Source organism: Coregonus lavaretus (assembly GCF_964263955.1).
Source record: "Coregonus lavaretus genome assembly, chromosome: 15".
Lineage (NCBI taxonomy): Eukaryota > Metazoa > Chordata > Actinopteri > Salmoniformes > Salmonidae > Coregonus > Coregonus lavaretus.
Window position 1 is genome coordinate 548,328 of NC_140002.1, and position 13,646 is coordinate 561,973.

At 52.7% G+C, this 13,646-nt stretch overlaps 1 protein-coding gene across 3 annotated transcripts in view; it reads right to left on the reverse strand.

The window, feature by feature from the left end:
- Window positions 1-232: 232 nt before the first annotated feature.
- mtmr4 (myotubularin related protein 4) overlaps window positions 233-13,646 on the reverse strand; it is a 96,438-nt gene continuing 83,024 nt past the window's right edge. For all 3 annotated transcript variants that reach the window (XM_084178123.1, XM_084178125.1, XM_084178124.1), the window contains exons 11-19: window positions 13,394-13,505; window positions 12,478-12,673; window positions 11,985-12,170; window positions 11,344-11,514; window positions 8,971-9,125; window positions 6,551-8,171; window positions 5,984-6,094; window positions 922-1,010; window positions 233-592 (exon numbers count right to left, since the gene is read on the reverse strand). In XM_084178123.1, coding sequence (XP_084034249.1) covers window positions 415-592; window positions 922-1,010; window positions 5,984-6,094; window positions 6,551-8,171; window positions 8,971-9,125; window positions 11,344-11,514; window positions 11,985-12,170; window positions 12,478-12,673; window positions 13,394-13,505 — 2,819 coding nt within the window. In that variant the 3' untranslated portion in view covers window positions 233-414. The remainder of the gene's footprint in view (window positions 593-921; window positions 1,011-5,983; window positions 6,095-6,550; window positions 8,172-8,970; window positions 9,126-11,343; window positions 11,515-11,984; window positions 12,171-12,477; window positions 12,674-13,393; window positions 13,506-13,646) is intronic.

The following is a 13,646-nucleotide window of genomic DNA, read 5'->3' on the forward strand; positions in this document are numbered from 1 at the left end:
GGGGTTCAACTCAGTGGGATAGCCTCCATACCATCCGCTCCTCTTCCTCCTCCTCCAGTTCATTCACTGCCATCCCCTCCTCTACTCCTGTCAGTCTCTCTCATCCACAGCAGTCAGTGGCCTCCCTCCCACAGAGCAACAAGACCCTCCCTCCCTCCCACAGAGCAACAAGACTCTCCCTCCCTCCCACAGAGCAACAAGACCTGCTCACCCCCCCCCCCCCCAGCCAAGACCAGACCAGACCATGTTAGGGTAGTGTGAATGGGGCACTTGGCTCATATCTGTCCAAAGCTGATCCAAGATGGTGCTGATCCAGTTCCTAACTGGGCCAAACTGAACCGAGCCAAGCCAGGCCAGACTGAGCCAGGACTGGGCCATTCAGTAAAAAAGGGCTCTCTCTCTCTCTCCTGTCTCTCAGCTGGAGGCTGTGGCGATGGGCTTCTTGAGCTGCTGGCTGCGGATCTCTCTGTTCCTGGCCTCCAGCAGCAGGTCATAGCAGACGTTACACACCAAGACAGGGTCATACAGCTGCTGGTCTGGGATGGGCAGCTTCAGGTGGCAGCAGTCTTTACAGAACACATTGCCACAGTTCCTGAGGAGACAGAGACAGAGTCAACTAGATTCACATTTCAGTCACTCAGCAGACGCTCTTATCCAGAGAGTGCATTCAACTAAGGTCGGTAAAACAAACCCTAACCCAAATATAAAACTTTAAGTAAAAAGTAAAACTTTTTGCTAAACAGGAGCTGTCGTTTTTAAAATCTAAAATCCCTAGTAGGTGTGGTATAAAATCTGCTGAGCGTTGAAGGTATAGACTAATGTTCATTATCCTACACTTTACAGGAGCTTACTTATGATATCTTATCTAGGGACATCTTGATTAATGCTTCCATTAGTGATCAAAGGTAAAGCTTAACAAACCTGCAGTGATGACGTCTCTTGGCCATCCAGAACTCACAGTCGCAGTTGAAACAATGGGAGGCCATGTGATCGGGGACCCATCTTGTGACCTGCAGACAGACAGACAGACAGACACCTATTAGAACAGTGTATCGGTATATAGTATATGTATATAGGTATCTGGGGCAGAAAGGTAAAAGGTGAGTGGGAGGGGCTGTAGTGTACAATGTAGTATAAAGTTAGGGGGGGGTTAGGGGTTAGGGGGGTTAGGGGGCAGTAGACTATGAGGGTTAGGGGTTAGGGGGCAGTAGACTATGAGGGTTAGGGGTTAGGGGCAGTAGACTATGAGGGTTAGGGGTTAGGGGGCAGTAGACTATGAGGGTTAGGGTTAGGGGGCAGTAGACTATGAGGGTTAGGGGTTAGGGGTTAGGGGGCAGTAGACTATGAGGGTTAGGGGTTAGGGGGCAGTAGACTATGAGGGTTAGGGGGCAGTAGACTATGAGGGTTAGGGGTTAGGGGTTAGGGGGCAGTAGACTATGAGGGTTAGGGGTTAGGGGGCAGTAGACTATGAGGGTTAGGGGTTAGGGGGCAGTAGACTATGAGGGTTAGGGGTTAGGGGTTAGGGGGCAGTAGACTATGAGGGTTAGGGGTTAGGGGGCAGTAGACTATGAGGGTTAGGGGTTAGGGGGCAGTAGACTATGAGGGTTAGGGGTTAGGGGGCAGTAGACTATGAGGGTTAGGGGTTAGGGGGCAGTAGACTATGAGGGTTAGGGTTAGGGGGCAGTAGACTATGAGGGTTAGGGGTTAGGGGGCAGTAGACTATGAGGGTTAGGGGTTAGGGGTTAGGGGGCAGTAGACTATGAGGGTTAGGGGTTAGGGGGCAGTAGACTATGAGGGTTAGGGGTTAGGGGTTAGGGGGCAGTAGACTATGAGGGTTAGGGGTTAGGGGTTAGGGGGCAGTAGACTATGAGGGTTAGGGGTTAGGGGGCAGTAGACTATGAGGGTTAGGGGTTAGGGGGCAGTAGACTATGAGGGTTAGGGGTTAGGGGGCAGTAGACTATGGGGGTTAGGGGTTAGGGGGCAGTAGACTATGAGGGTTAGGGGTTAGGGGGCAGTAGACTATGAGGGTTAGGGGTTAGGGTTAGGGGGCAGTAGACTATGAGGGTTAGGGGTTAGGGGTTAGGGGGCAGTAGACTATGAGGGTTAGGGGTTAGGGGGCAGTAGACTATGAGGGTTAGGGGGCAGTAGACTGAGGGTTAGGGGTTAGGGGTTAGGGGGCAGTAGACTATGAGGGTTAGGGGTTAGGGTTAGGGGGCAGTAGACTATGAGGGTTAGGGGTTAGGGGGCAGTAGACTATGAGGGTTAGGGGTTAGGGGTTAGGGGGCAGTAGACTATGAGGGTTAGGGGTTAGGGGGCAGTAGACTATGAGGGTTAGGGGTTAGGGGGCAGTAGACTATGAGGGTTAGGGGTTAGGGGGCAGTAGACTATGAGGGTTAGGGGGCAGTAGACTATGAGGGTTAGGGGTTAGGGGGCAGTAGACTATGAGGGTTAGGGGTTAGGGGGCAGTAGACTATGAGGGTTAGGGGTTAGGGGTTAGGGGGCAGTAGACTATGAGGGTTAGGGGTTAGGGGTTAGGGGGCAGTAGACTATGAGGGTTAGGGGTTAGGGGGCAGTAGACTATGAGGGTTAGGGGTTAGGGGTTAGGGGGCAGTAGACTATGAGGGTTAGGGGTTAGGGGTTAGGGGGCAGTAGACTATGAGGGTTAGGGGTTAGGGTTAGGGGGCAGTAGACTATGAGGGTTAGGGGTTAGGGGTTAGGGGGCAGTAGACTATGGGGGTTAGGGGTTAGGGGGCAGTAGACTATGAGGGTTAGGGGTTAGGGGGCAGTAGACTATGAGGGTTAGGGGGCAGTAGACTATGAGGGTTAGGGGTTAGGGGGCAGTAGACTATGAGGGTTAGGGGTTAGGGGTTAGGGGGCAGTAGACTATGAGGGTTAGGGGTTAGGGGTTAGGGGGCAGTAGACTATGAGGGTTAGGGGTTAGGGGGCAGTAGACTATGAGGGTTAGGGGTTAGGGGGCAGTACACTATGAGGGTTAGGGGTTAGGGGGCAGTAGACTATGAGGGTTAGGGGTTAGGGGGCAGTAGACTATGAGGGTTAGGGGTTAGGGGGCAGTAGACTATGAGGGTTAGGGGTTAGGGGGCAGTAGACTATGAGGGTTAGGGGTTAGGGGTTAGGGGGCAGTAGACTATGGGGGTTAGGGGTTAGGGGGCAGTAGACTATGAGGGTTAGGGGTTAGGGGGCAGTAGACTATGAGGGTTAGGGGTTAGGGGGCAGTAGACTATGAGGGTTAGGGGTTAGGGTTAGGGGGCAGTAGACTATGAGGGTTAGGGGTTAGGGGTTAGGGGGCAGTAGACTATGAGGGTTAGGGGTTAGGGGGCAGTAGACTATGAGGGTTAGGGGGCAGTAGACTGAGGGTTAGGGGTTAGGGGTTAGGGGGCAGTAGACTATGAGGGTTAGGGGTTAGGGTTAGGGGGCAGTAGACTATGAGGGTTAGGGGTTAGGGGGCAGTAGACTATGAGGGTTAGGGGTTAGGGGTTAGGGGGCAGTAGACTATGAGGGTTAGGGGTTAGGGGGCAGTAGACTATGAGGGTTAGGGGTTAGGGGGCAGTAGACTATGAGGGTTAGGGGTTAGGGGGCAGTAGACTATGAGGGTTAGGGGGCAGTAGACTATGAGGGTTAGGGGTTAGGGGGCAGTAGACTATGAGGGTTAGGGGTTAGGGGGCAGTAGACTATGAGGGTTAGGGGTTAGGGGTTAGGGGGCAGTAGACTATGAGGGTTAGGGGTTAGGGGTTAGGGGGCAGTAGACTATGAGGGTTAGGGGTTAGGGGGCAGTAGACTATGAGGGTTAGGGGTTAGGGGTTAGGGGGCAGTAGACTATGAGGGTTAGGGGTTAGGGGTTAGGGGGCAGTAGACTATGAGGGTTAGGGGTTAGGGTTAGGGGGCAGTAGACTATGAGGGTTAGGGGTTAGGGGTTAGGGGGCAGTAGACTATGGGGGTTAGGGGTTAGGGGGCAGTAGACTATGAGGGTTAGGGGTTAGGGGGCAGTAGACTATGAGGGTTAGGGGGCAGTAGACTATGAGGGTTAGGGGTTAGGGGGCAGTAGACTATGAGGGTTAGGGGTTAGGGGTTAGGGGGCAGTAGACTATGAGGGTTAGGGGTTAGGGGGCAGTAGACTATGAGGGTTAGGGGTTAGGGGTTAGGGGGCAGTAGACTATGAGGGTTAGGGGTTAGGGGGCAGTAGACTATGAGGGTTAGGGGTTAGGGGGCAGTAGACTATGAGGGTTAGGGGTTAGGGGGCAGTAGACTATGAGGGTTAGGGGTTAGGGGGCAGTAGACTATGAGGGTTAGGGGTTAGGGGGCAGTAGACTATGAGGGTTAGGGGTTAGGGGGCAGTAGACTATGAGGGTTAGGGGTTAGGGGGCAGTAGACTATGAGGGTTAGGGGTTAGGGGGCAGTAGACTATGAGGGTTAGGGGGCAGTAGACTATGAGGGTTAGGGGGCAGTAGACTATGAGGGTTAGGGGTTAGGGGGCAGTAGACTATGAGGGTTAGGGGGCAGTAGACTATGAGGGTTAGGGGTTAGGGGGCAGTAGACTATGAGGGTTAGGGGTTAGGGGGCAGTAGACTATGAGGGTTAGGGGTTAGGGGGCAGTAGACTATGAGGGTTAGGGGTTAGGGGGCAGTAGACTATGAGGGTTAGGGTTAGGGGTTAGGGGGCAGTAGACTATGAGGGTTAGGGGTTAGGGGGCAGTAGACTATGAGGGTTAGGGGTTAGGGGGCAGTAGACTATGAGGGTTAGGGGTTAGGGGGCAGTAGACTATGAGGGTTAGGGGTTAGGGGGCAGTAGACTATGAGGGTTAGGGGTTAGGGTTAGGGGGCAGTAGACTATGAGGGTTAGGGGTTAGGGGTTAGGGGGCAGTAGACTATGAGGGTTAGGGGGCAGTAGACTATGAGGGTTAGGGGTTAGGGGGCAGTAGACTATGAGGGTTAGGGGTTAGGGGGCAGTAGACTATGAGGGTTAGGGGTTAGGGGGCAGTAGACTATGGGGGTTAGGGGTTAGGGGGCAGTAGACTATGAGGGTTAGGGGTTAGGGGGCAGTAGACTATGAGGGTTAGGGGTTAGGGGGCAGTAGACTATGAGGGTTAGGGGTTAGGGGGCAGTAGACTATGAGGGTTAGGGGGCAGTAGACTATGAGGGTTAGGGGTTAGGGGGCAGTAGACTATGAGGGTTAGGGGTTAGGGGGCAGTAGACTATGAGGGTTAGGGGTTAGGGGTTAGGGGGCAGTAGACTATGAGGGTTAGGGGTTAGGGGTTAGGGGGCAGTAGACTATGAGGGTTAGGGGTTAGGGGGCAGTAGACTATGAGGGTTAGGGGTTAGGGGGCAGTAGACTATGAGGGTTAGGGGTTAGGGGGCAGTAGACTATGAGGGTTAGGGGTTAGGGGGCAGTAGACTATGAGGGTTAGGGGTTAGGGGTTAGGGGGCAGTAGACTATGAGGGTTAGGGGTTAGGGGGCAGTAGACTATGAGGGTTAGGGGTTAGGGGGCAGTAGACTATGAGGGTTAGGGGTTAGGGGGCAGTAGACTATGAGGGTTAGGGGTTAGGGGGCAGTAGACTATGAGGGTTAGGGGTTAGGGGGCAGTAGACTATGAGGGTTAGGGGGCAGTAGACTATGAGGGTTAGGGGTTAGGGGTTAGGGGGCAGTAGACTATGAGGGTTAGGGGTTAGGGGGCAGTAGACTATGAGGGTTAGGGGTTAGGGGTTAGGGGGCAGTAGACTATGAGGGTTAGGGGTTAGGGGGCAGTAGACTATGAGGGTTAGGGGTTAGGGGGCAGTAGACTATGAGGGTTAGGGGTTAGGGGTTAGGGGGCAGTAGACTATGAGGGTTAGGGGTTAGGGGGCAGTAGACTATGAGGGTTAGGGGTTAGGGGTGGGGTTAGGGGTGGGGTTAGGGTTAGGGGGCAGTAGACTACAGGGTTAGGGTTAGGGGGCAGGGTTAGGGATAGGAGACTATGAGGGACGCTGACCTCTGTCTCCTTCTGCTCCACTCTGTCCCAGCTGCCCTCGGAGAAACGGTCCTCGCTGTGGTCCGATAGACTGTCCTCCTCATCACTGTCGTCTGACTCACGCAGACACGTCTGGAGACGGAGAGGACAGACAAGAGGACAGACAAGCGGTCAGACAGGTGAAAATGAGAGGGAGGGTGACATGATGAGAGAGAGCGAGAGAGACAGTTCCACACTTTCCTTTGTTTTTTTGTACAGAGACAACTATTACAACTAACCCCACTAGCACATATACATGTCATTTAGCAGACGCTCTTATCCAAAGACACTTAGAGGAGCAATTAGGGTTAAATGCCTTGCTTAAGGGCACATCGGTAAATTTTTTCACCTAGTCGGCTCGGGAATACGAACCAGCAACTTTTCGTTTACTGGCTATTGAGGGATTGGCTCTCTATTAAAGGGCAATTCCACCAAAGTTAACATTTGGGTTGTAATTATGAAGTATTTAGTAATGTCCTACATGTATATCCTTTCACATCACAGTAATAATACATTGGGGTTCAAAGTCCAAGTAGGAGATCTACTCACAATGTCGTCCTCGTAGTCGACGTCAGGCTCGGAGGGCGGCGTGCCGTACTGTTTCCTCTCCAGCCTCATCTGCAGCTGGCGCACCTGGCATCTCAGCACCTCCACTTCCTGTTTATACCCCGCCTCCATCTGCCTGAGGCGCTGCTGCACCGCGTCCACGGGCACCGGCAGCCCGTCATCATCCAGGTAGGCCGGGGGGGGCTGGGAGGAGGGCACGGGGGAGGCCGAGGAGCAGGGAGAGGCTGGGAGGAGCTGGCGGATTGAAAAGGCGGGTGGAGCGCTGGTGGTGGTTGGGCACATGATGGCAGCGTAGCCCGGGCTGCTTCTGACTGCAGAGAGCCAGCCTGACCCGGACCTGACAGGGCTGGAGCTGGCTGGGGCTGGAGCCGAGGAGCGCACCCTGTCCTCCCTCTCCCTTCGGCCGTACTGCGAACCTCCGTTAGGCACGCCGTTGGGCACGGCCATGCCCTGGGCGCGCAGCAGCTTGCCAGCCAGGCGTCGACTCTGGTAGGCAGTGGGCTGAAGGGCTCGACAGAAGCCTGACGAGAGGTTGGCTGAGAGTCCAGAGTGGCTGGCTGCAGTGCTGCAGGCAGACTGGACCAGGCCCTGGACACTCTCCCAGCGAGAGCCCAGCAGAGACAGCTCCTCACTGACACGCAGTTGGCTCTGAGAGACCCGGCGTCGCACCTCCACCGCCTGGCTGTTGTCAACAGGGGGCACTGTGGAGGCGAAGGACGCTGCTACCTTTGATGTTGGTACTGCTATCACACGTCCTCTCAGAGGCACCAGGTCTCTGCCACTCACACCCTCTGTCCTCTTCCCCTCTCCCTCCTCTCCCTGGGCCTGGGGTAAGGCCCACTCTGGGGCCTGGGCCTGGCCTAGACTTTCTCTCCTGCTAGGGGGTAGCGTTGGTGGGGCCTCTGTTTCGTCTGTGAGCGTCTCGGTGGAGTCCTCCATGGCCGTAGGAAGTATGGGAACTAGCTGCTCAGGGGCCAGCAGCTCTGAAGAAGTGGAGCGTCCGATCTGGAGGCCATTGGTGATAGGCCTGTTCAGAACGGCTGCCGGTAGTGGGCCCTTCCAGGCAGGTGGTGATGGTATGGAGGCAGGACGGGTAGTGACCAAGGCAGTCCTGGAGTGACTGTCAGCCATCTGATGTGGCAGTCGAGGGGGAGGAACTGGGGGGCTGGTGGTCTGGGAGAGGGTCTGATGGAGGATTGGTGTGGGCAGGGGGAGAGAGGGGAGGTGGGCGAGGCCCTGCTCCAGAGCGATGGGGGAGAGGGGCAGGGAGGGCAGGGGCTGGGTGGTGAGACAGATCTCCTCTCTCAACTCCTCCTCCTCAAAGCCCTCTTCCCTCGGCTCCATCTCCAGGGGTGTGGTAGGAGGGATTTGAGTGACGGGCTCCACCTCAGAGTCATCGCTTTCCAATCCCGTGTCAGGGCTGACGTCCTCTGGGCTGTCGGGTGCGGCCCCTCCTCCTATAGCAGCCATAGGCTCCAGGCCAAGGCCCGTGCGGCCCTCCTGACAATGCTTATTGAGGTTGGGGTCGCTGGAGGTGCGGGTGAGGGCCACCCCGTTCTCACAGGCAGACACCAGGTTGTCCATGGAGCGAGTCTTAGGAAGCCTGCACAGAGGGGAATAAATACAAATCTCAAGTTAATGAAAGTGGTGGAGCTTCCCTCATCTGTGAGCTTCCCTTCTGTACCACAAAAGGGCAGGCAGGTGAGCTTCCCTTTTGTCCCACTAGATGGCAGGCAGGTGAGCTTCCCTTTTGTCCCACTAGAGGGCAGGCAGGTGAGCTTCCCTTTTGTCCCACTAGAGGGCAGGCAGGTGAGCTTCCCTTTTGTCCCACTAGAGGGCAGGCAGGTGAGCTTCCCTTCTGTACCACTAGAGGGCAGGCAGGTGAGCTTCCCTTCTGTACCACTAGAGGGCAGGCAGGTGAGCTTCCCTTCTGTACCACTAGAGGGCAGGCAGGTGAGCTTCCCTTCTGTACCACTAGAGGGCAGGCAGGTGAGCTTCCCTTTTGTCCCACTAGAGGGCAGGCAGGTGAGCTTCCCTTCTGTACCACTAGAGGGCAGGCAGGTGAGCTTCCCTTCTGTCCCACTAGAGGGCAGGCAGGTGAGCTTCCCTTCTGTACCACTAGAGGGCAGGCAGGTGAGCTTCCCTTCTGTACCACTAGAGGGCAGGCAGGTGAGCTTCCCTTCTGTACCACTAGAGGGCAGGCAGGATCTAAACACTAGAGCTGTAGATACACTGAGCCTGTTCATCATGATTTACCCCACCGTGAGTAAATCCTTAAAAACAATACCGAAAATAAGCCCTTGGAAACACAGAGAGCTCAGAGATACAAGGAGATAGAATTAAGTCAATGGTTTTACAAATGCACTAAGAGACAGAAGACTGGAGTGAGTGGAAAGCCCTACCTGTCCAGGGACCGTGAGGTGAGCTCGTCTCCCTGTAGGCCGGGGGACAGGTAGAGCTCCATGGCGTCCTCGGCAGAGGTGCAGGGTGAGGAGGTGGGCAGGTAGACGGCCGTCCACAGCTGCAGGGCCCGGGTGTGGCACACCGGCTGCAGCACCTGGACACAAGGGACAGGGAGGGTTAGGAGCAGAGGTCAATAATAGACGAACACAAAAAATGATCTCAGTAAAGCCATTTAAAAGTATGTGGACACGTCTTCAAATTAGTGGATTCGGCTATTTCAGCCACACCCGTTGCTGACAGGTGTATAAAATCGAACACACAACCATGCAATCTCCATAGACAAACATTGGCAGTAGAAATGGCCGGTACTGAAGAGCTCAGTGACTTCCAACGTGGCACCATCATAGGATGCCACCTTTCCACCTAGTCAGTTCGTAAAATTTCTGCCTTGCTAGAGCTGCCCCGGTCAACTGTAAGTGCTGTTATTGTGAAGTGGAAACGTCTAGGAGCAACAACGGCTCAGCCGCTAAGTGGTAGGCCACACAAGCTCACAGAACGGGACCACCGAGTGCTGAAGCGCGTAGCGTGTAAAAATCGTCTGTCTTCAGTTGCAACATTCACTACCGAGTTCCAAACTGCCTCTGGAAGCAACATCAGCACAATAACTGTTCATTGGGAGCTTCATGAAATTAGTTTCCATGGCAGAGCAGCATCACACAACCCTAAGATCACCATGCCCAATGCCAAGCGTCGAATGGAGAGGTGTAAAGCTCGCCGCCATTGGACTCTGGAGCAGTGGAAACGCGTTCTCTGGAGTGATGAATCACGCTTCACCATCTGGCAGGCCGACGGACGAATCTGAGTTTAGCGGATGCCAGGTGAATGCTACCTGCCCCAATGCATAGTGCCAACTGTAAAGTTTGGTGGAGGAGGAATAATAGTCTGGGGCTGTTTTTCATGGTTCGCGCTAAGCCCCTTAGCTCCAGTGAAGGGAAATCTTAACGCTACAGCATACAATGACACTCTGTGCTTCCAACTTTGTGGCAGCAGTTTGGGAAAGGCCCTTTCCTGTTTCAGCATGACAATGCCCCCATGTACAAAGCGAGGTCCATACAGAAATGGTTTGTCAAGATCGGTGTGGAAGAACTTGACTGGCCTGCACAGAGCCCCGACCTCAACCCCATCGAACACCTTTGGGATGAATTGGAACGCAGACTGCGAGCCAGGCCTAATCGCCCAACATCAGTGCCTGACCTCACTAATGCTCTTGTGGCTGAATGGAAGCAAGTCCCCACAGCAATGTTCCAACATCTAGTGGAAAGCCTTCCCAGAAGAGGGGAGGCTGTTATAGCAGCAAAGGGGGGACCAACTCCATATTAATGCCCATGATTTTGGAATCAGATGTTCGACAAGCAGGTGTCCACATACTTGCTAATGCCAAGAGTGTGCAACGCTGTCATCAAGGCAAAGGGTGGCTACTTTGTAGAATCTCAAATATAACATATATTTTGATTTGTTTAACACTTATTTGGTTACTACATGATTCCATGTGTGTTATTTCATAGTTTTGATGTCTTCACTATTATTCTACAATGTAGAAAATATTACAAATAAAGAAAAACCCCTTGAATGAGTAGGTGTTCTAAAACCTTTGACCGGTAGTGCACTTCCATTAATATTTTCAACTGGTACCGTTGGGGGAGGACCTTCAGATAAGTCTTGTGAGGCCTGTTAGGCGTCCAAGAGCAAAAACGTGTTGGTGAGAGTCTCACCTTTCCACAGAGAGGTCATATCAGTGTGTAGGTCAAACCGTTCGGACGCTACAGACCATTTTGTGAGAAGACCGATTTTCGAGACGTCTCACGGTCTGACACCGCTCTAGCTCTGTCACCTTTCACCGCAGGATGCGGAAGTGCGACATCGGCGGGTGTGGTGGATTGAGACGCAGCCCATGCGGTGGATTGAGACGCAGGCCCATGCGGTGGATTGAGACGCAGCCCATGCAAAAAAAAAACCCAGATATCTCTAGCTTAAACTGACAGATTTTTATGGGGATTTTTTAAAATGCTAATTAGATTTCCGCCATCGACTCTAGGAGGTTAAAAGGTCAACAAAAGTACCAAATAGCTCCAGTCATTGTATAGACACACTCTGAGCCTCGGCATCCTCAGAAGTGTATTGGACAGGGAAAGAAATCGATACACTGTGTCAATGTGAAAATGGAAAAAACCCTCAGTATATCTGGCCCCCAAAAATTATTTTCTGCCCTTCTGACATTTTGCTACTGTCTGAAGCACACCAGATCCCTCTGTTAATAACCAGGAGAGGAGAAGAGATAAGAAGCGGAGAGAAGCGGGGACAGGAGCGGTTACCATATCATGACTGGGGATAAAGAGGAAGTTCTGGAAGTTCTTGTTGCCGGTGCGGAGCAGAGACCAGACGGAGCAGGTGCGTTTGTAGATGTTGCGGGCCTCTCTCTCCCGCCCGTTGTTACACAGGAACGTCCCGTACAGGCAGGAGTATGTGTGCTGAACCAGCTTGACCTGAGAGGAGAGGAACACAACATGCACGGTTATGCCAATACACATTCAGTAACACTACACTCCTAAACAGAACTAAACAGAGTACAGTCATATACGGTTAAGTCCTTCCATACAACACACATAACACTGTTGCTCAAAGGTGACACTCTGATATCTATTTCATGTAGAAACTTTAAATGATCTTTAAGAAAGGTCTTTTACCAACAGAATATTAGTAACATGCCTTACTCTTCAAAGAGAACGAATGAAAAGAGAGAAAGAGAGACCAGGTAAGAGCCAAGAGAACGAATGAAAAGAGAGAAAGAGAGACCAGGTAAGAGCCAAGAGAACGAGAGACCGAATGAAAAGAGAGAAAGAGAGATTGAGAAATAAGGAGAGGTAAAGAGAAAGAAAGCAAGTGAGAGAATGTATGGGTGTAGAACAGAGAGAAAGAAAAGAAGCTGTGGAAAGGCGAGGTGCAGTGGACGTACCAGGAAGGCTTCGTTGAACTCGAAGAGGCAGGGGAACTGTTTGAGCAGCTGATGAACACAGTCCAGCCACTGGAGGAAGACGGGGCACTGCTCACTCACGTCATCGGCATTCTCCTGGTGACCGCAGCGGTCGCCAAACTTATGACCGTAGTCCAACCACTCCGTCTCCACCAGCACCTGGAAACCCTGTGGATGGCGAGGCCAAGTCAGATCCAGTCATCTCTCACATCACTGCAATTCACTTTTCTTTATTGTAAACTGACAAAGGGCTCCCTTGTGACACGTATGTGTAAATAAAACCTATCACTGTATAAAAGGTGTGTGTGTTGTTGTAAATTCAATAGGATGTGTGACACAACTGGTCGTACCATCAACGTACTATCAGAACATAAAACCTGATATTTGCTGCATCAGTGTTAAGTGTCCGTATAAAAGAAGCACACTGTTTTCATCATTGCACCACAGTATCCTAAGGGCCAGTGTGAGTGTCTACCTCTAGTGTCCTATAGAATGGGTCCAGCAGGATCTTGGCGAGCGCCACAATCTGGGGGGTGCGGTCCCACCCGTCTGAACAATGCACCAGAACTGGACGTCCCTCCCTTTCCACCGCAGAGCACACCAGAGTGGCTGCCTTCAGCATGACGGACAGGTGCTGCAGCCAACGGGTGCTCTCCAGAGCAGACAGCCAGCTGTGAATGCACAAACCGAGGGGCGACCAATGAGAACAGGTCTAGAGGTTCCAGAATGTATTCCGAGGGAGCCCCAGGCTTCTGAAGGTAAATAAACACTGCTGGGTTGAGTAACCGGGGATAACCTGGACACCAGGGAGAGGCAGGGGGAAGAGGGAGGGGATCCCCTGACCTAGCTCTGTAAGTAATGGGCTCTGTCATTTTAAAGAGGGTCACTCACTACAGCACCTCTTTTAGAATACCAGGAAGTCTACCACTAGAATAACCCTCTGCGTGCATCACTGATTCCAGTTGGGCAGTTGGGGCATGCACTGTCCACATGCAAGGAGACACATACAAGACGTGGGTTAAAATACTATTTGAAATCTTTCAGGTACTTTGAGCGTTTGCTTTAGCCAGCCTGGAGTCCCAGGTGGCAGGATTTGCCCTCTTGGGACTTTTCTATTGCTTCTCTAGTGTGTGACAGGCAAGTTCAATAAAAGCACAGCTTAAATATTTGAAATTATTTCAAATACTATTTGAACCCAGGTCTGACACAGCACACACGCAAATACATAAACACCACAAACACACTTTAGAGACAGACAGCTGGCCTGCCCAGCAGGAATGAGGCTGGATTGTAGCTGACTGCATTCCCTCCCTCCCTGTGGTGTAAACTTACTGATGCCTGGAGAAGGGAATGGAGGGATGATAGGAGATATGTCAGAGGGATCCACTTACTTCCCAGGGTCGGGGATCTGGCTGCAGACGGCTCGGAGGGACTGGAAGCTGTTCCTAATGGAGTGGATGTTGGCCATGCCCATAAACATCACCTCACAGTTAGGGTAGTAATCTGAAACATAAGACTACAGTTAGGGTAGTACTCTGAAACAGACTACAGTTAGGGTAGTACTCTGAAACATAAGACTACAGTTAGGGTAGTACTCTGAAACATAGACTACAGTTAGGGTAGTACTCTGAAACATAAGACTAC